General features: G+C 43.0%; 1 protein-coding gene across 2 annotated transcripts in view; it reads right to left on the reverse strand.

Annotated features, from left to right (window-relative positions):
- Positions 1–25,223, reverse strand: part of med12 (mediator complex subunit 12) — a 207,604-nt gene that overhangs the window by 111,956 nt on the left and 70,425 nt on the right. For both annotated transcript variants that reach the window (XM_038776304.1, XM_038776305.1), the window contains exons 8-13: positions 20,684–20,830; positions 20,446–20,545; positions 18,073–18,209; positions 14,515–14,646; positions 5,204–5,330; positions 1,609–1,838 (exon numbers count right to left, since the gene is read on the reverse strand). In XM_038776304.1, coding sequence (XP_038632232.1) covers positions 1,609–1,838; positions 5,204–5,330; positions 14,515–14,646; positions 18,073–18,209; positions 20,446–20,545; positions 20,684–20,830 — 873 coding nt within the window. The remainder of the gene's footprint in view (positions 1–1,608; positions 1,839–5,203; positions 5,331–14,514; positions 14,647–18,072; positions 18,210–20,445; positions 20,546–20,683; positions 20,831–25,223) is intronic.

Here is a 25,223-nt window from a genome sequence, read left to right on the forward strand (position 1 = left end):
TTGAATAAACAAAGTACTGATTGCGAACACTCTGCATCACTGTTATGTGACAGCTCCTAAAAGCAGTCTTCCAAGCTCTGCTGCGCATGAAAACCAACCAAGCCACCCTCAAAAGTTTTATGTTTAAGATGGCACTGTTTCCCTGTCAGTTAAAGCTCCGACTGACTGCTGCTGTATAGGAAACACATTATTGTTTCAGTATTTCAGTACAGTTCGTTATTTAAACACAACTGGAAAGAAAATAATTAGTGGGTAAATAAGTAGCCAGCTAGTGTTCATAATCTTAAAATAACCACTAACTAATTAAAGATGTGTTAATGTGATACTTAACCCACGATCATTTGGATGTACCAAACTGCCTTCTCCATTGCTCACCAGCATTTACATTATTCAGGGGTTAAAAAAAGACAAATAAGGAAATAATGATTCGGTGATACAACATTTGGATTTTAAAAGCCTGAAGATTGTTGCAGAAAAAGATGGTTGAAAAATATAAGAAGTTAGAGTTTCTCAAAAGAATCAGTTAGAGTATGCGACCATGAGGTGAGCCCTGGTTGTAAGTTACTGCAGTGAAAGAGTTTTTGATCTGCTTTTGTGGAAGTGATGAGAACGCGTGAAACAGATAAACTAAATGCACATGTAGGTTCTCAGATGGGGCGTTCGGCTTTCTGGCTCAATCTTTTTAAGGAAATGTTTAACTTCGTCTGAACTCAACTAATCTTTCTGTTTTGTTTCTGACCTTGATTTCATATTTTAAAGAATTTGTCAGCAAGTAAAATATTCAGGAATGTTGTTCATGGCTTCAGTGATCAGCACCAATGTCACTTTCTTTCGCTAGGTTTCAACAGACGAGGAAACTCATCAGTATATTGTGTCTCTTGCTCTAGCTACTAAAAAAAATGCACATTGGCAGAGCTTCTGATGCAAAGTCTAATTTCACAGGGAGAGGTCCAAGTTGATCAAATCTTGAATGATCTGAACAAACATATGCACCAGTATCCAAATATGCGGGACATGCTACCAAGCTTTCAACACAGCAAACACAGACTACACTGTCCTCTGGAATAAACTTACTGCCCTCAATGCCAATCCAAAATGCAACTTTTCACATCCCCACCCCAACCCCACTTGTACGTTTTAATACCTCAACCTGGAACGTGAAAAGATGAGCTTGGTCAGACACATTCCAGTCATTTGGCTTATTTTATTTGTCTCTACTAGGATAGTTGCATCCAACATGAAAATGAAAAATGAAATGAAAATCGCTTATTGTCACAAGTAGCCTTCAAATGAAGTTACTGTGAAAAGCCGCTAGTCGCCACATTCCGGTGCCTGTTCGGGGAGGCTGGTACGGGAATTGAACTGTGCTGCTGGCCTGCCTTGGTCTTCTTTAAAAGCCAGCGATTTAGCCCAGTGTGCTAAACAGCCCCAGCCCCAACATGAAGTGACATATAATAGCCACCAGATATTCTAGCTCAACAGCCCGCAACCATTTTGGTAACATATCGAACATTAAGATTGTGGCCCAAAGGATTCCTCAAATTAGAGGACAGAGGAAATTATTATTCAAAATATCAATCCCAACATTGTCCCTGTTTTTCCCCTTACCTCCAGTTTAACACTGTTATTTCCTTCATGTTCCTTCCGATCCTGCTCTTCCACAGCGTCATCAACAGGCGAGCGGGGTCTGGGCACGTGCTGCTCTGATGACAGGTCTCCTCTGGATATCAGTGTGCACATGTAGACATTGTGAGAGAAAACGTCATGGCGGATCAGCTCACAGAATAGGAGTACCAGATTGGCAAATTCAGCCTTTTCACTTTCGCTACTAGGATCAGCTGGAAGATAATTAAGAGAAGGTCAAGGGCAGCAAATGAATTGCTAGTCTATGCTCTAACCAGGGCTGAGCAAACAGCAGCCTGTACCATACAGGCTGTTCCTGAATGCCTTCGTAGCGTTACTGAGCATTTGATATAGGCTACTGAACAGCTCGAGGGAAATTCAGCATAACATTTATAGGGAAATTAGAGAACAGTCTACTAACTAAATGCAAAGCCAGTATTATTGTCCATTCCTAACTGCCCTCAAGAAGGTGACGATGAGCTACTGAGGTCCAAGGTTGTTTAATTTACCTTTGATGTTGTAGGATACAGAGTTCCAAAATTTTGACCCAGCTGTCAATTTTGTGACTTCAAGGGGAACTTGTAGGTAGGTGATTGTGTTCCCATGTGTCTTATTGCCTAGGTGGTTAGTGGTTGCAGTTTTGGAAAGTGATGCCAAAGGGAGCTTGGCAAGTTGCTCCATCTTGTAGATGGTACACACTGCTGCTACAGTGTGCCTGGGTTGGGGGGTATAAATATTTAAGGTGCTGGATAGTGTGCCAATCAAGTGGGCTCTGTCCTAGATGCAGTTGAGTTTCTTGTACTCCATTAGGCAAGTGGAGAGTATTCAATTACATTCCTAACTTATACCTTGTACAGTAAGACGTCTGACAACACCAGGTTAAAGTCCAACATGTTTGTTTCAAACACTAGCTTTCGAAGCGCTGCTCCTTCCTCAGGTGAATGAAGAGGTATGTTCCAGAAACATATATATAGACAAATTCAAAGATGCCTGACATTGCTTAGAATGTGAGCATTAGCAGGTAATTAAATCTTTACAGATCCAAAGATACGGGTAACCCCTGGTTAAAGAGGTGTGAATTGTCTCTAGCCAGGACAGTTGGTAGGATTTCGCAAGCCCAGGCAGATGGTGGGGAATGAATATAATGCGACATGAATCCCAGGTCCCGGTTGAGGCCACACTCATGTGTGTGGAACTTGGCTATACGTTTCTGCTCGTCGATTCTGCGTTGTCGCGCATCCTGAAGGCCGCCTTGTAGAATGCTTACCCGGAGATCAGAGGGCTGAATGCCCTTGACTGCTGAAGCGTTCCCCGACTGGAAGGGAACATTCCTGCCTGATGACTGTCGCGCGATGTCCGTTCATTTGTTGTTGCAGCGGCTGCATGGTCTCGCCAATATACCAGCTTCGGGACATCCTTTCCTGCAGAGTATGAGGTAGACAACGTTGGCCGAGTCCCACGAGTATGTACCGTGTACCTGGTGGGTGGTGTTCTCACGTGTAATGGTGGTGTCCATGTCGATGATCTGGCACGTCTTGCAGAGATTGCCAGGGTTGTGTGGTGTCGTGGTCGCTGTTCTTAAACTACCCAGCCTTCAGAACAGCAACCACGATACCACACAAGCGTTCTCCAAGGCGGCCTTCAGGACGCGCGACAACACAGAATCGCCGAGCAGAAACTTATAGCCAAGTTCCGCACACGAGTGCAGACTCAACCGGGACCTGGGATTCATGTCGCATTACATTCATCCCCCACCATCTGGCCTGGGCTTGCGAAATCCTACCAACTGTCCTGGCTAGAGACAATTCACACCTCTTTAACCTGGGGTTACCCCGATCTTTGGATCTGCAAAGATTTAATTACCTGCAAATGCTGCATTCTAAGCATTGTCTGGCATCTTTGAATTTGTCTCTATATATGTTTCTGGAACATACCTCTTCATTCACCTGAGGAAGGAGCAGCGCTCCGAAAGCTAGTGTTTGAAACAAACATGTTGGATTTTAACCTGGTGTTGTAAGACCTCTTACTGTGCTCACCCCAGTCCAACGCCGGCATCTCCACATCATTATACCTTGTAGACAGTAGACAGGCTTTGGGGAGTTAGGAGTGAGTTATTCATTGCAGCAGGCCCCATTTCTGACTTGCATTTGTAATTTTTGCGAGTTATAATACTTACTAATAAAAGGTCATCAACCTGAAATATTAACTTTGTTTCTCACTTCACAAATGCTGAGCACTTACAACATTTTCTGTTTTCACTTCAGACGTTGAACTACAAAAAGGACCCAACCATTATACGGCAAATGCAATATTTGCATACGGCATAGTAGGTGGCATCTTGATATGACATTTAAATCTTGAATTCCCCATGGGGAAAATGGAGCACGTACAGCGATATAGTTACTTGCAAACTTTGAAAAATATTTAACCACTCAATAAAATGCGCTTTACCGGCCATAAAGTGAATTAACAAAATATCCTGAGTGTCATGCAGATGACACAATAAACCAATTACCAACCCACATTTCTTCATGATTTCACATCGAATACAGGAGCAGCAGTAAGGTGCTCCTCAGTTTCTTTTTAACGTCGACTATTGTGTGCATATCACAGAATTTCCACCTCCGAGTCAAAGGTTTGTGGATTTGAACCTCATACTTAATGTAGAGAACATAATTTCAACTAACATAGTACTAAGGTAACGTTGCATCATCCATGGTAATATGGTTGCCTGCTGGTGCAACTTTAATAGAAGTCAGAGAGAATGTTTTTAATCAACTGCACACATTAGGTGCAAGAGCACAGCCAAGCATTCCAGATGTGTGCTTCTTGCTTTCCAACAAGATTTATACCAGCAGCTTTTGTAGAAATCCCAGCCTGACTGTTCTAGTGAGTGGACATCTTGTTATATTAAATCAGACATAGATGAAACTGGAAGTAGCAGTCTTCCAGAAAATTGTCCGTCTCAGATGTTTTAGCTTTCCAAAGTAAAGTTTTTTTTAAATTTAGAGTACCCAATTCATTTCTTTCAATTAAGGGGCAATTTAGCATGGCCAATCCACCTACCCAGCACATCTTTGGGTTGTGGGGGCGAAACCCACACAAACACGGGGAGAATATGCAAACTCCACACGGACAGTGACCCAGAGCCGAGTCGAACCTGGGACCTCAGCGCCGTGAGGCAGCAGTGCTATCCACTGCGCCACCTTGCTGCCCTTTCCAAAGTAAAATTAAAGTGCAACGACACCCATTGTTTCAAACTTGCAACTAGTTTATGGTCAAACCTTAGGATGAATGCATAAGCGTGCACTTGAAATTAATATTTTACTGTTGAACAATGAGCTACGGTTTATTCATTCTGGTTCCTGGCAGCACCTTCATGAAAAATGGTCGGCAACCTTCTCCACACTACCCCTCCCATACAAATGCATAATATGATGTAAATCCCACCAAACTGCATTATCAAATTTTAGCACATGGCCTAATTGTGATGAAAATGACAGATTCCAGGTTTCCAAAGAGCAATTTTGTTGGGTTTGCTGCCACAGCATAGTACCCCTATTTCCTGCAACACACTTACTTAGCATTGGAGCTTGGGTATCCAGGAATTGAAGCAACACATCCTGGAAAACAGGAATGCTGGCACTGGTGAGAGAGCCAGATGACACAGATCCCTTCTCATCTACTACCTCTGATTCACCACATCTCTAGAGTAAAGAATAGATTATAAATATTACTGGATTCAAATAAATATACAGCAGAGAATATTTTTTTAAAAAATCAATTTGATGTTAATTCACAATACATATGCATGATACCAACTAAACACCTCAGTTTAGTTTTTCAAAAATTATAAATTATATTGTTTTCTCCCAAGTACTTTGGTTCTCACCTCAAATTTCACTTTTCCTCAAGGGAAGAAACTAACTTCAAAACAATGTTGTCCAACTCTTCCAGCTAAAGTTGGTAATAATAATAATCTTTATTAGTGCCACAAGTAGGCTTACATTAACACTGCAATGAAGTTACTGCTAAAATCCGCTCGTTGCCGCACTCTGGTTACTGGTGCCTGTTCGAATACACAGAGGAGAACTCAGAATGTCCAATTCACCAAACAAGCACGTCTGTCGGGACTTGTGGGAGGAAACCAGAGCACCCGGAGGAAACCTACGCAGACATTGAGAGAACATGCAGGCTCCACACAGACAGTGACCCAAGCCGGGAATTGAACACGGGTCACTGGTGCTGTGAAGCAACAGTGCTAAACATTGTGCTCCCGTGCTGTCCCCTTATCAGGTCTCACAAGAAATAGAAAATCTTTGGCTTATGATGCACTATATGTCCTTAGGATGTCCCGAAGCATTGGACACTAATTACAGAATAGTTACAGCATAACAGATGACCATTGGGCACATTGTGTCCTCACTGGCTCTATGAAGGAGCAATTTAACTAGTGCGATTGGTTGGCCTTCTTCCCAAAGCCCTGCACGTTATTCCCATTCAGGTAACAATCCAATTGACTCTTAAATGCCTCTATTGAAACTGCCTCTACCACACTCTCAGGCAGATTCCAACCAGTTGCTGCATGAAAGTTTTTCTTCATGTCTCCATTCTTTCTTTTGTCAATGACCTTAAATCTGTGCCCTCTTGTTCGCAGTCCTTTCACTAATGGAAACAATTTTCCCCTCTCTACTCTGTCCAGACCCCTCATGGTGTTGTATACCTCCATCAAATCTTTCAACTTCTCTTCTTCAAGGGAAAACAATTCCAACCACTGAAATCTGTGTAACTGAAATTCCTCATCATTGGAACCATTTTCGTGAATCTTTTCTTCACCCTCTCTAAAGCCTTTAAACCTTTCCTAAAGTTTGGGTTTCCAAAAGTGAACATAATTCCCAGATGAGGCCGAATGAGTGTTCTATACAAGTTTAACATAACCGTCTTGCTTTTGTATGACCCTATTAATAAGCCTCAGATGCTGGATGCTTTATTATCCAGTACCCAATCCGTTCTGGCACCTTCAATTGCTTATGCATATATATGGTGCCACTGCTCCTGCATCCACTTTAAAATTATAACCCTTCATTTGTAATGCACTCCACGTTCTTCCTACCAAAATGAATCACTTCACACTGGTCTGCATTAAATTTCATCTGTCACCTGTCTGCCCATTCCACCAACCTTTTGAAGTCCATCACTATGCTCCTCACCATTCGCAATGCTTTCAAGCTTTGTATTGTCCGCAAATTTGAAATTGTACTCTGCACACAAAGTTCTAGGTCATTAATACATATCAAAAAGGGCAAAGGTTCAAACACCAACACCACAACAGACCTTCCTCCAGTCTGAAAACATCCATTAATCACTGCACACAGTATCCTGCCACTCAGCTAATTTTATCCATTCACTATTGTCCCTTCCATTCCAGATAACTTTGCTTGGACATCTGCTGTGTGACACTTCATCAACCCTCTCTGTTACTTCATCAAAAACCTCAAAAAAGTTAGTTAAACTCAATTTTTCCTCAACAAATCCACAGACTCCCCATAATTAACCCTCATTCGTCCAAGTGACTATTAATTTTGTCCCAAATTATCGTTTCTAGAAATTTCCCCACTACTGAGGTTAAACACACCCATTTATAAACACCCATTTCTTAAAGGAACTCTCACATGACACCTTGAATGCATCTCATCCAGTCCTGGTGCCTTATTACCCTTAAGTACATACAACCTACCTAATAACTCTTCCATGTCAATTTTAAATACTTCAAATGTCTAAATTACCTCCTCTTTCACCATGACCTGCACAGTACCTTCAACCTCGGAAAACATAGGTGCAAAGTTCTTATTTAATACCTCAGCTATGCCTCCTACCTCCATGAGTAAATCTCCTTTCTGGTCATCAATTGGTCCAGCTCCTCCTTTTACTACTTATATGCCTATCGAAAACTTGGAATTTCCTTTTGTTAGCTGCCAGTCACTTTTCATATTCTCTTTGCTTCTCTTATTTGCTTTCTCTCATCGCCCCTGAACCTTCTGTATTCAGCTGGTTCTCAGTTGTATTATCCATCTCTATCTGTCATCAATAGTTTCTCTTCTTCATCTTAGTCTCATTTGTTGGTCAAGAAAGTTCTGGATTTAATTGCCCCAAACTTTCGCCTTTGTGGGAATATACCTTGGCTGTGCCTGATTATCTTTTCTTTAAAGGCAACCTATTGTTCAATTACCGTATTGTTGCCAACCTTTGATTAAAATCTATTCGGCCAAGATCCATTCTTACCTTACTGAAGTTGGCTTTCCCCAGTTCATTATTCTTTCTCCAGATTGTTCTTTGTCCTTTTTCATAGCCAATCTAAACTTTATGATGCAATAATCACTGTCCCCTAAACGTTCGCCCAGACACATGATCCACTTGGTCCACCTTCAACCCCAAGAACCAGGTTTAGTAGTGCTTTTGTTCTCACTGGATTCAAAACATACTACGTGGACAATTCTCCTGAACACATTCTTGGCATTCTTGACCCCCCCTCTACCCTTTACTATCCCATTCTATATAATCCAGGCATTAAGTCCCCGATTATAACTAAATTATTACTTTTTAAGTGAAAACATTTTTTATTTATTCATCCACAGGATATGGGCTTCCCTGGCTAGGCCACCATTTATTGGCCATCACTAATTGGCCTCGAGAAGGTGATGGTGGGCTGCCTTCTTGAACCACTGCACTCCATGTCATGTAGGTAAACCCCAACTTCTACCACTTGAAGAATAAAAGCAGTAAATACATTGGAACACTATCACATGTATCTTCTCCTCCAAGTCACAGGTCATCCTCACTTGGAACTACATCACCTTTCCTTTATTATTGCTGGGTCAAAGTTCAGAAATCCAAACTGTACATCAGTGAGCAGGTTATAGCTTTGCTGATGACTCCTTCCATCAGTTTGCTGATGATCACAAGTAGAATGATGAGGCAATAATTGGCCGGGTTGGATTTTGATCCATAGAATCCCTACAATGCAGAAGGATTCCATTCGGCCCATCAAGTCTGCACCGGCTCTCCAAAAGAGCACTCTACACCGGCCCACTCCACCACCCTATCCCCGTAACCCCAATGCCACCTAACCTGCACATATTTGGACTGCCTATTGCATACTGCTTCTACCTATTGGCATTCAAGTAGTCCTGTGTTGTAGTTTCTCCACATTGACACTTCATTTTTAGGTATGTAGGGTGCTGTTCCTGTTCCTCCTACGCTCACATTGAACCAGAATTGATCTGCAAAGATGATGGTCACAGTAGAGGGTCATGAGATAACAGATTACAGTTAAACACAATTCTGCTACAGATGGCCCACAGCTCCTCGTGGATGCCCAGTTTTTAGTTGTTCGAGTTGTTCTAAATCTATCCCATTCAGCATGGTGGTAATGCCACACAACACGATGTGAAAATTCCACAGTGTGGTGATCATTTCTACCAATACTGTCATGGACAGATGCGTCTGTGACAGGTAAATTGGTGAGGACAAGGCCAAGTACGTTTTCCCCTCTTGTTGGTACACCCATCAACAGACCCAATCTAGCAGCTACATCTTTTAGAAATTGGCCAGTTTGGTCAGTCATGATGACACCAGGCCACTTTTGGTGATGGGCATTGAAGCCCCTTCCCAGAGTACATTCTGTGCCCTTGTCACCCTCCATGCTCCTTCCCATTGGTTTTCAATATAGAGGAGTACTGATTCATCAGCCGAGGGAGGCAGAGCGGTTGGCGGTAGATGGTAATGAGCAAGAGGTATACTTACCTATCTGACTTGATATGATGTGACTTCTTTGGCCAGAATCAATGTTGAGGACACCCAGACAAACTCCCGCCTGACTACATGCAACTGTGGGTCACCTCTGGTGAGTCTGTCCTGCTGGTGGGACAGGACATACCCTGCGATTTGGATGGTGATGTCTGGGCGATTGCCTTAAAGTTTGATTTGGTGAGTATTATTATATTAGGCTGTTATGCTCGACTGGCCTGTAGGACAGTTCTCCCAATTTTTCCATAAGACTCCAGATGTTAGTAAGGAGGACTTTGCAGGGATCAACAGGGCTGGGTTTGCCATTGTCATTACTAGTGTGCAGGTCCTGCAAGGTGGTCCATCAGTTGCATTTCTTTTAGACTTTGAAGTGGTTTGATACAACCGAGTGGCTTGCGAGGCCATTTCAGAGGGCACGCAAGAAGTGGGTCTGGAGTCACATGTAGACGAGGCCAGGTAAGGACTGCAGATCTCCCTCGCTAAAGGAGATTAGTGAACCAGGTGGGTTTAAAATACAGTTAACAATGATTTCATGGTCACGATGACAAAGACTAGCTTTATTTTTTAGTTCAAATGTTATTAATAAAATTTAAATTCCATCAACTATCATGGTGGGAGCCTGTGTCCACAGAGCAGGGTCTCTGGATTACTCGCCCACTAGTGACATTACCACTACACCACCACCTCCTCCATTATTCTTATGTAGATGAATATAGCAACTAATTTGTATAGAGAAAAGCCTAACAAGTGGCAAGATCAGCGACTTCAGGTGGTGCGGACTGAGGTAGAAATGTTGGCCAGGACAGCCCATCTGATAAATGAGGTGCCCGTTTAACATATTATCCACAAGATAACACTACTAATATTGCAGCATTCAGTATTGCAGCACGTAGCAATCTATGCACTGAAATAGCATCTTAGTTTGCATGATCAGGTATTGTAGTGAATCTTAGTGAATCAACAACCTTCTGACTTAAAAGTGAGAATGCTATAAGTGGACACAGATTTCCTTGAAAACACCAAATCTTCCAGTCACTAGATGAAACCCGTTCACTCAGCTCCAACTAAATTTTGAGCGTGCGTGAGTTCATATCACAGGACTCCATACAATTCAGTATTAAGCCAATAGTCTCACTTGAAGAGAAAAATGTATGTAATTGAAGAGCACTGAGTGAGGCAGAGCGGATGGAGTTTTATTCTATTACATACATTGGGTAAGCATAGGTTATATGCAGGGAGCTTTCCCAGGAATGTTGATTTTAACAATAGTAATAGAGCGTGTTTACCTCTCAACATTCACAAATATGACTAACATGCATATAGAACATAGAACATAGACCAGTACAGCACAGAACAGGCCCTTCAGCCCTCGATGTTGTGCCGAGCAATGGTCACCCTACTCAAACCTACGTATCCACCCTATACCTGTAACCCAACAACCCCCCCCCCCCCCCCCCCTTAACCTTACTTTTTTAGGACACTACGGCCAATTTAGCATGGCCAATCCACCTAACCTGCACATCTTTGGACTGTGGGAGGAAACCGGAGCACCCGGAGGAAACCCACGCACACACGGGGAGGACGTGCAGACTCCGCACAGACAGTGACCCAGCCGGGAACCGAACCTGGGACCCTGGAGCTGTGAAGCATTTATGCTAACCACCATGCTACCGTGCTGCCTATATTTTTTGAAGATAGCAGAAAACATTTATAGACAGAAGCTCCCGTCGAAGCATAATCCAGACAATAAATCACATCACATTCTTCGTCAAAATGCTGTGCTTGTGTATATTTCCAAAGTCAGAAAGGGTTCTGACTCGTACAGAAACTCAGAGATTCTTGCCTAAGCATGAAGGAAGGAAGAAAGCTGTATCAATTGGTCCCATTGACTGGTATTTTGCTTGAAATTATGCGGAATGAAGTTAGACAAGGAACAATTAATCTCTTTGGAATTTGTAGTGCTGTCTCCAGAAAAGGTTTGTCCAAACAACCTTACAAATATAGCTGACAGGTTCTCTCTTTCTCCTTCAATTAAGTCTTCCTCTTGAATTAATTGTTTGCCCAAACCATTGCCACAGTAACAATTTTTATAACCAACTCCCATCCTGGTCTCGCCTGGCCACTCCCTTGGCAGCTTCTTTCTCCAACTGACCCTCTTTCAATTTCCTATCACATTTAAACAGTCATGCACCTCCCTCCCAATCCCATGTTCTTAACCTGTGCAATGGTCCATTCATTATTCTCAGTAATTTCAGCCTAAAACTGTCTAAACTTCCCCATCCCACTCTGCCATCCTATCATTACTCAATTTCATTCACCACATAAATCCAAGGCCATCACTTTTAAACCCACCATCCCTAGATTGGGATCACTATTTCTCATGACCTGTCCAGTCCACATGACACCTCTTCCATGTTACCCGCAGCTTTTAAATCCCATATCTTTCACACACATTCCGCAATCATCCTCCTCTAGAATAAACTCTCATATAGTTTACTCACAAATTCACTCAAACTCTCACTCTCCTCTGGCATTCATAGAATCATAGGATTTACAGTGCAGAAGGTGGTCATTCGGACCATCGAGTCTGCACCGGCCCTTGGAAAGAGCACCCCACTTAATCCCACACTTTCCAACCCAACCCACCCACCCGTTTTTGGACACTAAGGGCATTTTAGCACGGCCAATCCACCTAACCTGCACGTCTTTCAGGACTTGTGGTAGGAAACCGGAGCACCGGGAGGAAAGCCACACAGACACGGGGAGAACTAGCAGACTCCGCACAGACAGTGACTCAAGCAGGGAATCGAACCTGGGACCCTAGAGCTGTGAAGCAACTTGCTAACCACAATGCTACCGTGCTGCCCTAACCATGGCACACTGTCACTACTAATCTGCTCAACTACTCCCTTAACCTGTTCAGCCTTGGTTACTATTAAGGCACCAACTATTTAAAACCCATTCTGATCTTTGTTTCTTTTACTGGAAGAGGCCTTCGTGTTTATTTCCTTTGTTTCTATTTCTTTTTATTTTATTATTTGTGAATCTTAGGAACCGGTTTTGGAGAAAGTTGGTTCGATTGGCTAATGGCAACTGGTGGGTTGGCCAGCAACTGTGTTCTGCCTGACAACAAAAAGTGATTGGTTCCTGCTTGATGCTTTGAGAGAACTTGCAGACGTGCTCAGATCTTGGGAAGTGAAGGGAATAGTCTCTTTACCTCTTAAGTGAAAGAACTGCTTTATTGTTCTAAAACCAGTGAATGCCTGGCACATATTTGCTGCAAATTTGAAATTATCCTGAATCTGCAGAGAAAGTAGCAGCCTTGCCAGAGAAAACCATCTCAAACCTAGAAGGACGTACCACCAAAATGAAAGTCTGAATTTCAGAAAAGCAGTAACTGGAACTCATCCCATTGCATCAAAGATCCTTTATCATTTTAGTTTATTAATAATTTATTTACTCTCAACAAGCCTTTCCCATGTTGTTTGTCCTTCTGGTTAATTAATAATTTATTTCCCTCCTAACTAGCCTTTCCTCTCTTGTGTGTGTGCGTACGCGTATTATATATATTTATATAAAAATAAAGAGTGAGGGCAGTTAGGAATGTGGCAGATGGGAAAGGGGTATAAGTGAGTTACATTTTCTGTTCGCTTAATTATAATGTTGTACATAATAACACATCACTTATGTTAAAGTCACAAACCTTGTGACTGCGGTTTACTGGGCTCAGCCAAGGACCTTGGGTATTTTAAATAGAATCTTATTTCACCTGTGTTATGACTCCAGGTCAAGGGAACTATAATTGCCCAGGGTGTTATGACAGGTTGGAATTGGCCGCGCACTAGCCCAGGAAGTTCTGACATCATACAGAGCACATCTAATGTACAATTGGTCTAGTCATTCAATGTTGGATCTGTTTAGCCATGTTCAGATATACAATACAATGCTTTTGCTTCCTTGGGCAAATACTTCTAAGCATACCTCAATGCTCCTTTTATTTATAACAAAATGTCTGCTCTCCCTTTGCTCTGTCCCTCCTGCCTCGTCTCCAAATTAAGCTGGAAAACACTATGTATTTTTTTGTCACCAAAACCAAGAATATCCCTGTAATTGTATCTGCCACTACCATAACGTCTTCCTCATCCTTTGCAGCCCTGACCAACCCCTTAGCAGCCCATCTTTTCTATCTGGGAATATTTGCCACTCTAATTTCTCTCCCATCTTATCTTTAAGCTAAACTCCTGCATGAGACCATGCTTCTGATCCCTCGATCCATACACAACCTTTCTTTTAAACCCATGAAAAGTCATTATATTCAAAAAGCTACTCAACACATCGCTCTTCCTTCTCTAAGACCCCCAAACATTTTGTTTCCATACCAAAAGCTCTCAAATCTTCCTGTTTCAGTCTGCTCTCACCCTCCTGACAACATTGAGCTCATCCTAACAAAGTTACAAACCGCATTAGTCATCTTGCCTCTTCAAACTCTAATATTTTATGTGGCTGACCATGCCATCCATGATTGTAAAAGTTACATTACTCCATTGATGTCCAGTTCAATGCTTCATGGGCCTCTGCTTCTGTCTGTTCAAAGATGGACCATTACCTACTCACCCTGGAGTCTTCCAAAGAATTATCTTAATGTTAGTTTTTATTAACTTGTTAAAATTATGAGCAGCAAGGTAGCATAGTGGGTAGCACTGTTAGGTAATTTGGACATTCTGAATTCACCCTCCGTATACCTGAACAGGTGCTGGAATGTGGCAACTAGGGGCTTTTCACAACTTCATTGCAATGTAAGGCTACTTGTGACGATAAAGATTATTATAAAAATTAAACAAAATATCTAATAATTGCAAGGCCCATCTGAGATTGAAATTCACTTGGCACAATGATCAAACTCCTAAACGCCTCTGCGATAATAAGGATACTCTCTAGAACAAAGTACAAAATAACACATTCCACTGATTTACACTTTGATGCAGGAAATTCTATTTCCCACTTTTGATTCAACTGAACAACAATGCACAAACATAAGAGTCTCAAATAAAAATTGGAAATAGAGACAACTAGCAGAAATCTTACCTCAGCTTCAATCTCAGCTTGCCTCTTCTCCAGCAGTTTTGCCACCACCATGGCCCGGTGTCTGCCTGAACGCTTGCAGCTCACTGCCCACTCACATAGCAATGTCATCACTGCGTCATCATCTGGCAACATCTGGACAGAGGAAAATCATAAATGCAATGGAAACTGTTACAATTTGATTGGAAGCCAAAACATAAAAAGCCTCAAAGTATGAGCTCATTTCTCTCCTCCAACTCAGGGAGCATAAAGGAAGTGGAAGAGGATCAAGAACTCAACGAGACCATAGCAGGCGTGTAATGCTATATTCTCTAATTTATGCAAATGGTTTTAAATTTTAAGATACATTAGAAAACTTTGGGACGGAAGAAAATTTTTCTTTATGATTAAGCGAGTAAATGTATAATGTGGCAATGTGCCATAGTGTCCAGTGAAGTTCATTTCATAATTTGTGCCAAGCGACCAGATCCTTTCTGCGCAGCAGTGGGGCTGGGGTACGTCTAGGAAAGGGGGTGATCTACAAGATGTATTGGTTCGAAGTGCACATGTGTACAATGGGTGAGGAATGTGTTCAAGATATAGCTGAAGTGCCCTCCAGTGATGACTATGGTCTGCTGACTATGCCATTCCATTGCACAGAGAATTCAACCCTAGCAAGAATCTGTATATTCAAAAGGAGAAATCAACACACAAATTAAATATTTTGGTCAGAATTTCCCTCAATTAAAGTCACCCCAACCACCTCGAAGGATAAGGGCAGCAGATGCATGGGAACACCACCACCTGCAAGTTTTCCTCCAAACCACACACCATTGTAATTCCTGACATTGGAACTATATCACTGTACCTTCACTGTAGTTGGTCAAAATCCTGGAACTTCCTCAACTCTGAACATTGATTGATCAGATTCAACATTGAATGACTAGACTAGCTGCACATCAGGTGTGCTTTAACTAAAGGGAACAAAGGTCAGCATGGGTTTGAAATAAAAAATTAAAGCAAAATAGATATGAAACTCAATTGGAAATAACAAGGCTAGGGGTAATGTAAGCTATTATCCAACAAACTTTAAAAAGCACACAACTACAAATCATGATTGTGCAGCACGGTGGTGCAGTGGTTAGCACTGCTGCCTCGCGGCACCAAGGTCCTAGGTTCAATTCCGGCTCTGGATCACTGTCCGTGTGGAGTTTTCATTTTCTCCCCGTGTTTGCGTGGGTTTCCCCCCATAACACAAAGATGTGCAGATTAGGTGGATTGTCCACACAAAATTGCCCCTTAATTGGAAAAAATGAATTGGGTACTCTAAATTTATTAAAAACAAAACTACAAATCATGATTGATGAGTTCAATGGTTTGGGAAAGGAAAGCCACAGGTTCAATAGTGAACGGCAGCAACTCTCAAACAACACGCAGGGAGCACAGTGGGTAGCACTGTTGTTTCACAGCTCCAGGGTGCCAGGTTTGATTCCCGGCTTGGGACACTGTCTATATGGAGTCTGCACGTTCTCCCCATGTCTGGGTGGGTTTCCTCCAGGTGCTCTGGTTTCCTCCCACAAGTCCCGAAAGACGTGCTGTTAGGTAATTAGGACATTCAGAATTCTCCCTCAGTGTACTCGAATAGGTGCCGGAATGTGGCGACTAGGGGCTTTTCACAGTAACTTCATTGCAGTGTTAATGTAACCCTACTTGTGACAATAAAAAGTCCTACAACACCAGGTTAAAGTCCACCAGGTTTGTTTCGAATCACTAGCTTTCGGAACACTGCTCCTTGCTCAGGTGAAGGACCTGATTCACCTGAGGAAGGAGCAGTGTTCTGAAAGCTACTGATTCGAAACAAACCTGTTGGACTTTAACCTGGTGTTGTAAGACTTCTTACTGTGCTCACCCCAGTCCAATGCCGGCATCTCTACATTGTGACAATAAATATTATTATTAAATATTGTCAACAAAGGATATTTTGATTATTTAAAATACTACAAAAGTTGGAAATCGAACATTTTGTGAGCACATCACTGCAGAAAATGTTTTAACTTTTAAAGAAAATTACTTTTGGTAAGCAGTATTAAGCAGGACTAGGGACTTTTTATAGTATAATGTTTTCATCGGCTGTGAATTTTATATTTTTTACAAACCAGTACCAACATTAAACTATTCACAAGTTAAGTATAACTTGGTCGGATGCTAAGTGAGGTTCACTCTTTTTTTACTTCAATAACCTGTCTGAGTCCCAACTTCAAAACACACTTCTATAGCACCATGTGACATTTCTCGGTCATTTCAATCTTTTCTGTGGCTATACGGAGTGAAATTGCTAACTTAATTCTAGTTATGCTGAACCAATGTCAACAAATAAAAATAAGAAATTGTAAATACAAGAAATCTAAAGCAAAAACAGAAATGAACATTCATAGATTATAGATTTTACAGTGCAGGAGGAGAATTTGGCCCATCTGCACCGGCCCTTGAAAAGAGCACCCTACCTAAACCCATAACTCTACCCTATCGTACACCTCCACCCTACCCCCATAACCCTACCTAACCTCTTTCTTGGACACTAAGGGCAATTTAGCATAGCTAATCCACCTAACCTGCACATCTTTGGACTGTGGAGGAAACTGGAGCACCCGGAGGAATCCCACGCAGGCACGGGGAGAATGTGCAGACTCTGCACAGACAGTGACTCAAGCCGGGAATCAAACTTGGGATCCTGGAGCTTTTGAAGCAACTGTGCTAACCACTGTGCTATCGTGCTGCCCTGTCAGCATTTTAAAAAAAAGGAATATTGTCGGTATGGATCCTTAATCAGAAGAGAACCATTTGTCCTGTTGGCCCATTTCCACATTGAACTGCATTTGAACTACCTAAACTAAATTTATTGGAATTGTTAAGACAGTAAACTATAACAATAAGTTATTTCATCCAATCAAACTCAGGGCTAAATGTCAAACCAGCTCCCCAAGTTGAAGGTGAAGATGTGAGCTGAGATTAATAGAAAACACAGTTCCTCTTTCTTTAAATAATTGTGAATAAATCACACAATCATACAATTGTTGCAACATAGAGCGACCATTTGGCCCATTATATCCCTGCTGGCCCTCTGCAAGAGCAACTCGGCAAGATTATCTCTTCAATATTTTAAACAAATCTGTTCATTAATAGCCTGTGAAAGCACTGCAGTGAAATAAGTTAATAACAAACTTCAATTTTTGAGGCATTTGGCCAGCCCATATATTAACATTTCAGTTGTTTGTTTTTAAAACAATTCCAATTTCCCAATTGCCTCTGGGTAAGGGTAAAGGGTAGACGAATCAGTTAACCTTCCAACTAGCTCTGCCAGAAAATATGCATGCAAAGCATTTGTTCCTCTTAAGGTCCAACAATTAACATGCAGATTCATGAATTTAAAGCGGTCACTGAGCAAGGATGACAGTTGGCAACTGTAAAATTATACCAGAGAAAAGAAATCTCGCATTCAAAAGAAAATCAAGTAGAAATTGTGGTATCTTTCATAAAACAGACGATGTTTCAACTGCTTTATACAGAAGACGTTAAACTCACCTCGTGCCCATCTTTATTCTGTCCTGATCCAAATATTCTGTTGTACAGTGAATCCAATGAATTATTAAAATCGGATTTTTCAAAGCTGTGGCTGTCAAGTACCTCCAGTGTATGCAATACACGACCAATAGTAAAACCTATGCAAATGAGACCAGTACCATGAGAGATGCAAACTTTTTGTTTTCCACAAAAAATGACACAATGCTTTACTGGCTTAATTTGGAAGCGAGGGCATGGTTGAAACAGAGGATTTTTTGCTTCACAGCCATCATCACTAAGTCACAGAATACAGGTCAAGTAGGAAATGGAAATCAGGAAAAAAAAAAAATCATATTTGGTCGGCAGGATAATTACCCTCAACAATCACCACACTTGTGATTAGAGTTCACATTTACTTCAAATGCAGTGCATATTCCGCCTATCCAAACACCCCCCTTACAGACATAAGTCAAATCTCGTAAATTCCAAAGGGGCCCAGGGAAGGACGGCGGTGGGAAAGAAGGGAGCAAGCCAGCCAGCACGGCGCGTGGCAATTTAGCTAGCCTGCATGCGGTACGCAGGGTCGGAGCCAGCGTGCATCATTGGGGTCGGAGCGCGGTGCACGGGATCGGAGCCGGAGCGCGGGTTCAGTGCCAGAGCATGACGCGCGGGATCAGAGCCAGAAAGCGCCGCACGGGACCGAAGCCAGAACGCAGGATCGGAGCCGGAGCGCGACGCACGGGATCGGAGCCAGGGTGCACTATACGCGACTGGACCAGAGCGTACCGTACCCGATTGGAAGGAGTGCGCAGTGCGGGAAGGAGTGAAAACGTGCAGTGTGGGAAGGAGCAAGCGACTGTCACGCAAGGGCGAAGAGAGTGAATGATCACCATGCAGGACGGAGTGAACGCAACGTGGCTGCAACCAGCGAGAACGGGAAAGTGAGCGCATGGGAAAGAACAAATGGGAGAAAGAGAGAGGAGAGCATGTACATCACTAGGATGAATAAAATGATGGGAAAGAATAGCAGGGAATGAGGAAAGATATCAGGGAATGAAGTCAGGGAATTGGAAAAAGGAGAATTGGCGACTGAGGCAACTATCTGCAACGACTCAGCTTTTGAATTGAAAAACAAATCACTACCTCAGTCCTTATCATTACCAAGAGGGTGGTGATGGTAGGGTAGAGGGTAAGAGAGTGCGTTCTCTGGGTGGGTTGTTAAGTGAGTCTGCCATTTATCCTCCCCTACAAAGTCAGCCCTGAAGGAAGAAACATTTAACTATGGGCAGGGATGCACCGTATTGCTCCATATGGCTATTTGTGTTTATATAGTTACTTTAAAAAAACCAAGAGAATATACGGCCAAATAAATAGTATTTTGGCACTTTAATGAAAAATCTAAAATCCCTATAGGAAAGTGCTTAAATACCAAGACACGTTAAATCTAAAATCATATGGTTGGGAATAAGAAAGAAATCCAATGGAATGTTTCCATCCTACAATGTCAGGTAAATTCCCTGGGGAAAACACAAAACCGGACAGAATGAATGGGTTTACCATAAAATGAGATACATTTCTCGAGGATTAAATATATGGTGAAAAGGCAGATAGGTAGGGTTGAGATCCCTCCAAAAACTATCCATGACAGTATTTCCTTGTGTTATGGGTCAGAGCTTAGAAAACTCCAAAGTATATTATGGATTTCACCTGACCTATAACTGTTTATTGAATTTGGCTGGAAGGCGCAGCAGAGCCTGCCTTTCAGGTGTTATTCAACAGAGTTCTTAAGCGCTTTTAATCAAAAAGACAAGCTTTATTCTACGAATTTAGTTAACATTTGTATAAACACACACAGTAAGAATTTTTATCAACTACAAACATAAATACCCCATGAATTCCCCCTTAACTGTTCCAATTCAATAACAAAATCCAAGTAAAACCAGAAACCCCTTTTCAAAGGCATGTCCCAGCATCCGGCATTCGCAGTGTATAAGACTTGTTATTGATACTCTGTTCCCCTTTTCAAACAGCAGATTTGAATTCCTTCCGGGAAAGCAGTTGTCTCTTTTAAATTACCAAATAGTCTGGAACAGCTTTTAAAATGAAGATAGAGAGACACTTCATTCAACCTGTGCAGTTCAAACCAGTCCAAACTCAAAGTAAAAACTCACGGAGCCACAGCCCAGCTCCACCCATACAATGACATCACTGAAGCCATGTGATAAGACAGAAACATTTCTTAAAGGGACACTCCCATGACACTTGTCTTTACAAATTGCTTAACTATCTCAGTTATAGTCAATATTCAACAAGAAAAATGTAATTCTGGTCTGTATCAGTCCACTTAAATGTGGCACTGAAAGAAACATCCGCAACATCAAGATTTGCTATTACCTGCATTCGTTTCCTGACACTTATCAAATGACCATCTGACCTCCACAGCTTGACCTCGTTCTTTAATTTGCTCCTCAATTTCTCGCACTTTTGCTCGGACCTGGTCAAGGTTTTTGTAGAAGAATAAAATAAAGTTTAGTAACAATTTGCAGCTACACAGCACTTTTAATGCTGAAAAACATCCAAAGTTGCTTCACAGAACCTTAATGATTATTTTATACCAGAGAATCTCACATACCTGTTGGGTAAAAGTAGAGTTCCCTCCTGGCATGGGGAGACTGGATGGTGCTATGGGTAAAAGATCGAGGGGAGATCCAGTCTTATTTCTGCAATCAGTCAACGAGTAATGCCACACCAATGCACTTGGACAACACAAAACTATACTCTGTAAAACAAGCAGCCGACTGTAATTAACACCAGTAAATGTGTGTGTTTTTCTCCGAACAACTGTCTTAAGTTTACCCTCAGGAATCTCGGAGGAAAGAAATTCACTATTTTCTTCCCTGCTTTCCAGACTCCTTGCTGTATTTTGATTTTATGGGCATTGAGTGTCCACTAGTATCTCGCCCATCTGTTCACTCTTGACATGTGCGTCAAGAGTCTGTTCAACGTATGGACCTCATGGTTATTCTTCACCTCATGTGGGCAGATGCACACTTTTTAATCAAGGGTCACTGAGCAATGATTAGGAACAACTGCCTAAACTAATTCTGTCTTCTGCAGTGGATTGGGTGTCACTGAAGATTGACATACTAGCGCACGTATAGGTGATGTTCCCCTCGTCTCGGGTTGGTGAAGTAAGGGAGTATGGGAGGACATTAGGGAAGGTGCTGTCTATCCTTTCTCACCGAGTTAAGAGTAACACCAAGAATTTCCTGTGATAGAAAAATGAGAGTGGTTTATAGAAATTATAACTGATAGAAATTGAAACTGGTTTAATGTGCCTGGTAACAGTGCTGCTAGAAGAGGTCTGGAACCAAGTCATTTGCCTGATGTCCATGTTAGCTTAGACTCTTTCTCAGCAGGCTATTTGCCAGTGGATGGCATCACAGTCAAGTCTTACCCTGTCCTCACCCTGCATTCATACACATACTTCGACACACAACCTGGCTAATATTTGTTTCCTTTAAACGACAGTACATAATAGGTTTTCCTAATATGCTTTTATGGGACTTGGGTGTCACTGTCTCTACATCAGCATTTTTGTTGCTCACCCCTAACTGCCCGAGAAAGAGTGTAATGGTGAGCCACCTGCTTGAACTGCTGTAGTCCATTTGGTGTAGGTACACCCATAGCTCTGTTAGGGAGGGAGTTTGAGGATATTGACTCAGCGACAGTAAAGGATCGGCAATATATTTCCAACTCAGGTTGATAGGTGGCTGCGTGGAAAACCTGTAGGTGGTGCTGCTCCCTTGCATCCATTGCCCTTGTCCTTCTAGATGACACAAATCAGTGGTTTGGAAGGTGCTGTCTCAGGAGGCTTGGTCAGTTCCTGCCATGAATTTTATAGATTGTACATACTGCTGCCTCTATGCATCAGTGGTGAAGGGAGTGGATGTTGAAGGAGGTGGATGGGGTGCCAATCAAGCGGGTCACTTTGCTCTGGATGGTGTTAAGCTTCTTGAGTGTTGTTAGAACTACATTCATCTAGGCAAGTGGACAGTATTCGGACAGGCCATGGGGAGTCAGTAGTCGGTGGCACAGTGATTGGCACTGCTGCCTCACAGCTTCAGCGTCCTAGGTTCAATTCTGGCCCCGGGCGACTGTCTGTTTGGAGTTTGCACTTTCTTCCCATGTCTGCCTGGGTTTCCTCCGGGTGCTCCGGTTTTCTCCCACTGTCCAAAGAAGTGCAGGTTAGGTGGCTTGGCCATGTTAAATTGCCCTTTAGTGTCCAGAAGTTAAGTGGTGTTGCTGGGATAGGGTGGAGGCGCGGGCTTAAGTAGGGTGCTCTTTCCAAGGGCCGGTGCAGACTCGATGGGCCGAATGGTGGCATTCTGCACTGTCAATTCTATGATTCTATGAGTAGGTGAGTTACTTGCTGCAAAATCCCCACCTCTGACCTGCTCTTGTAGCCATGGTATTTATACCAGTTCAGTTTCTGGTTGATCTAAATCTCCCCCTCACCCCCCGGATGTTAACAATTGGGGGGAGGGGGAGAGAAGAGAGGTCTGTGATGGTAATACCATTGAATGCGATGGGGAGATGGTTGGATTCTCTCTTGTTGCCACTGCCCATTGCAGTGGGAACATTACTTGACACATATCGACCCAAGCCTGAATGTTTTGCGGGTCTTGCTGCATATGGGTTTAGGCTGTTTCGGTATTTGAAGAGTCGCGAATCATGCTGCACATTGTGCAATCATCAGCAACCATCTCCACTTCTGACCTTATGATGGAGGAACGGTCAATAACAGCTGAAGATGGTTGGGCTTGGGCATGACCTTGAGGAACTCTCTCAGTGGTGTCCTGGGACTGAGCTGATTGACCTCCAAAAACTACAACCATCTGAGGGTGGCACAGTGGTTAGCATGGTTGCATCACAGCGACAGGGTCCCAGGTTCGATTCCTGGCTTGGGTCACTATCTGCGCGGAGTCTGCACGTTCTCCCCTTATCTGCGTGGGTTCCTCTGGAAGCTCCGGTTTCCTCCCACAGTCTAAGGATGTGCAGGTTAGGTGGATTGGCCATGCTAAATTGCCCTTAGCGTCCAAAAAAAAAAGGTTAGGTGGGGGTATGGGGATAGGGTGGAGATGTGGGGTTTAAGTGGGGTGCTCTTTCCAAGGGCCGGTGCAGACTCGATGGGCCGAATGGCCGCCTTCTGCACTGTAAATTCTATGATTTTACGAGCAGGTGAATTACTTGCTGCAAAATCCCCACCTCTGACCTGCTCTTGCAGCCATGATATTTATACCAGTTCAGTTTCTGGCTGATCTACATCTCCCCCTCACCCCGGATGTTAACAATTGGGTTGGCGGGGGGGAGAGAGAAAGAGAGGTCTGTGATGGTAATACCATTGAATGTGATGGGGAGATGGTTGGATTCTCTCTTGTTGCCACTGCCCATTGCAGTGGGAACATTACTTGCCACATATCGGCCCAAGCCTGAATGTTGTGCGGGTCTTGCTGCATATGGGTTTAGGCTGTTTCAGTATTTGAAGAGTCGCGAATCATGCTGCACATTGTGCAATCATCAGCAACCATCTCCACTTCTGACCTATGATGGAGGAACGGTCAATAACAGCTGAAGATGGTTGGGCTTGGACATGACCTTGAGGAACTCTCTCAGTGGTGTCCTGGGACTGAGCTGATTGACCTCCAAAAACTACAACCATCTGAGGGCAGCACGGTGGCACAGTGGTTAGCACGGTTACTTCACAGCGACAGGGTCCCAGGTTCGATTCCCGGCTTGGGTCACTATCTGTGCGGAGTCTGCACGTTCTCCCCGTGTCTGCATGGGTTCCTCCGGAAGCTCCGGTTTCCTCCCAGTCTAAAGATGTGCAGGTTAGATGGATTGGCCATGCTAAATTGCCCTTAGCGTCCAAAAAAAGTTAGGTGGGGGATACGGGGATAGGGTGGCGATGTGGGGCTTAAGTGGGGTGCTCTTTCCAAGGGCCAGTGCAGACTTGACGGGCCGAATGGCCTCCTTCTGCACTGTAAATTCTATGGTTCTATTATGTTCCTTTGTGCTAGGTGTGACAGCAACTAGTGGAGAGTTCTTCTCCCTTTCCTGATTCTTATTGACTCCAGTTTTGCGAGGGGTCCTTGATGTCATACTCCATCAAATATTGCCTTGATATCAAGGGCAGTCACACTTCACGTTTTGAGCTCAGCTCTTTTATCCATGTTTAGATTAAGGATATAATGAAGCTGAGCGGACCTGGCAGAACCCAAACAAAGCAGCACTGAGCAGTTTTTGCTGTGTAAGTGCTGCTTCAAGAGCACTGTCGACGGCCCCTTCCATCATTATGTTGATAAGAGCAGACTGATGTGGTGGTCAACTGGCGGGTTGGATATGTGTGGACAGGACATAACTGAGCAGTAAATGCCAGTGTTGTAACTGTATTGAAACAGCTTAGTGAAAAGCACAGCTACTTCTGGGCACATGGCTTTAGAACTATTGTGGGAATGTTGGCATGGTCCACAGCAGTTGTAGCAGTGAGTTCAGCTGCTCCTTGATACCACATGGAGTGAATTGAGTTGGTTGAAGACTGGCTTCTGTGCTGCTAAGGTCGTGATGGATCCTCCATTCGCCACTTTTGGCTAAGACTATTGCAAATGCTTCAGCCTTATCTTTTGCGCAATGTTCTGGGCTCCCTTATCATTTAGGATGGGTATATTTGTGGAGCGTGCTCCTCCAGTTAGTTGTTTAATTGCCCACAATTCACAACTAGATGTGACAGGACTGCAGAGCTTAGATCTGATCCATTGGTTGTGGGTTCACTTGGTCTATCACATGCTGCTTTAATTGTGTGGCATGCAGGTAGTCTTGTGTTGTAGCTTCACCACAATGATAGCTGATCTTTAGGTGGACCTGATGCTGCACCTGCCATGCCGCCTTACTCCATTCTTCACTGAATCAAGGTTGATCCCCTGGTTTGATGATAATAGTAAACCAGGGGATATACTGGATCATGAAGTTACAGATTGTAGTTGTATTCAATTCTGCTGCTGCTGATGGCACACAGTGTCTCATGGATCCCCCGTTTTGAACGGCTAGATCGGCTTCTAAAACTATCCCGGCAGTACTGTCACACAACACAATTGAGGTTACTCTTAACTTAA

This window comes from Scyliorhinus canicula, chromosome 17, assembly GCF_902713615.1.
Source record: "Scyliorhinus canicula chromosome 17, sScyCan1.1, whole genome shotgun sequence".
NCBI classification, from domain to species: Eukaryota; Metazoa; Chordata; class Chondrichthyes; order Carcharhiniformes; family Scyliorhinidae; genus Scyliorhinus; species Scyliorhinus canicula.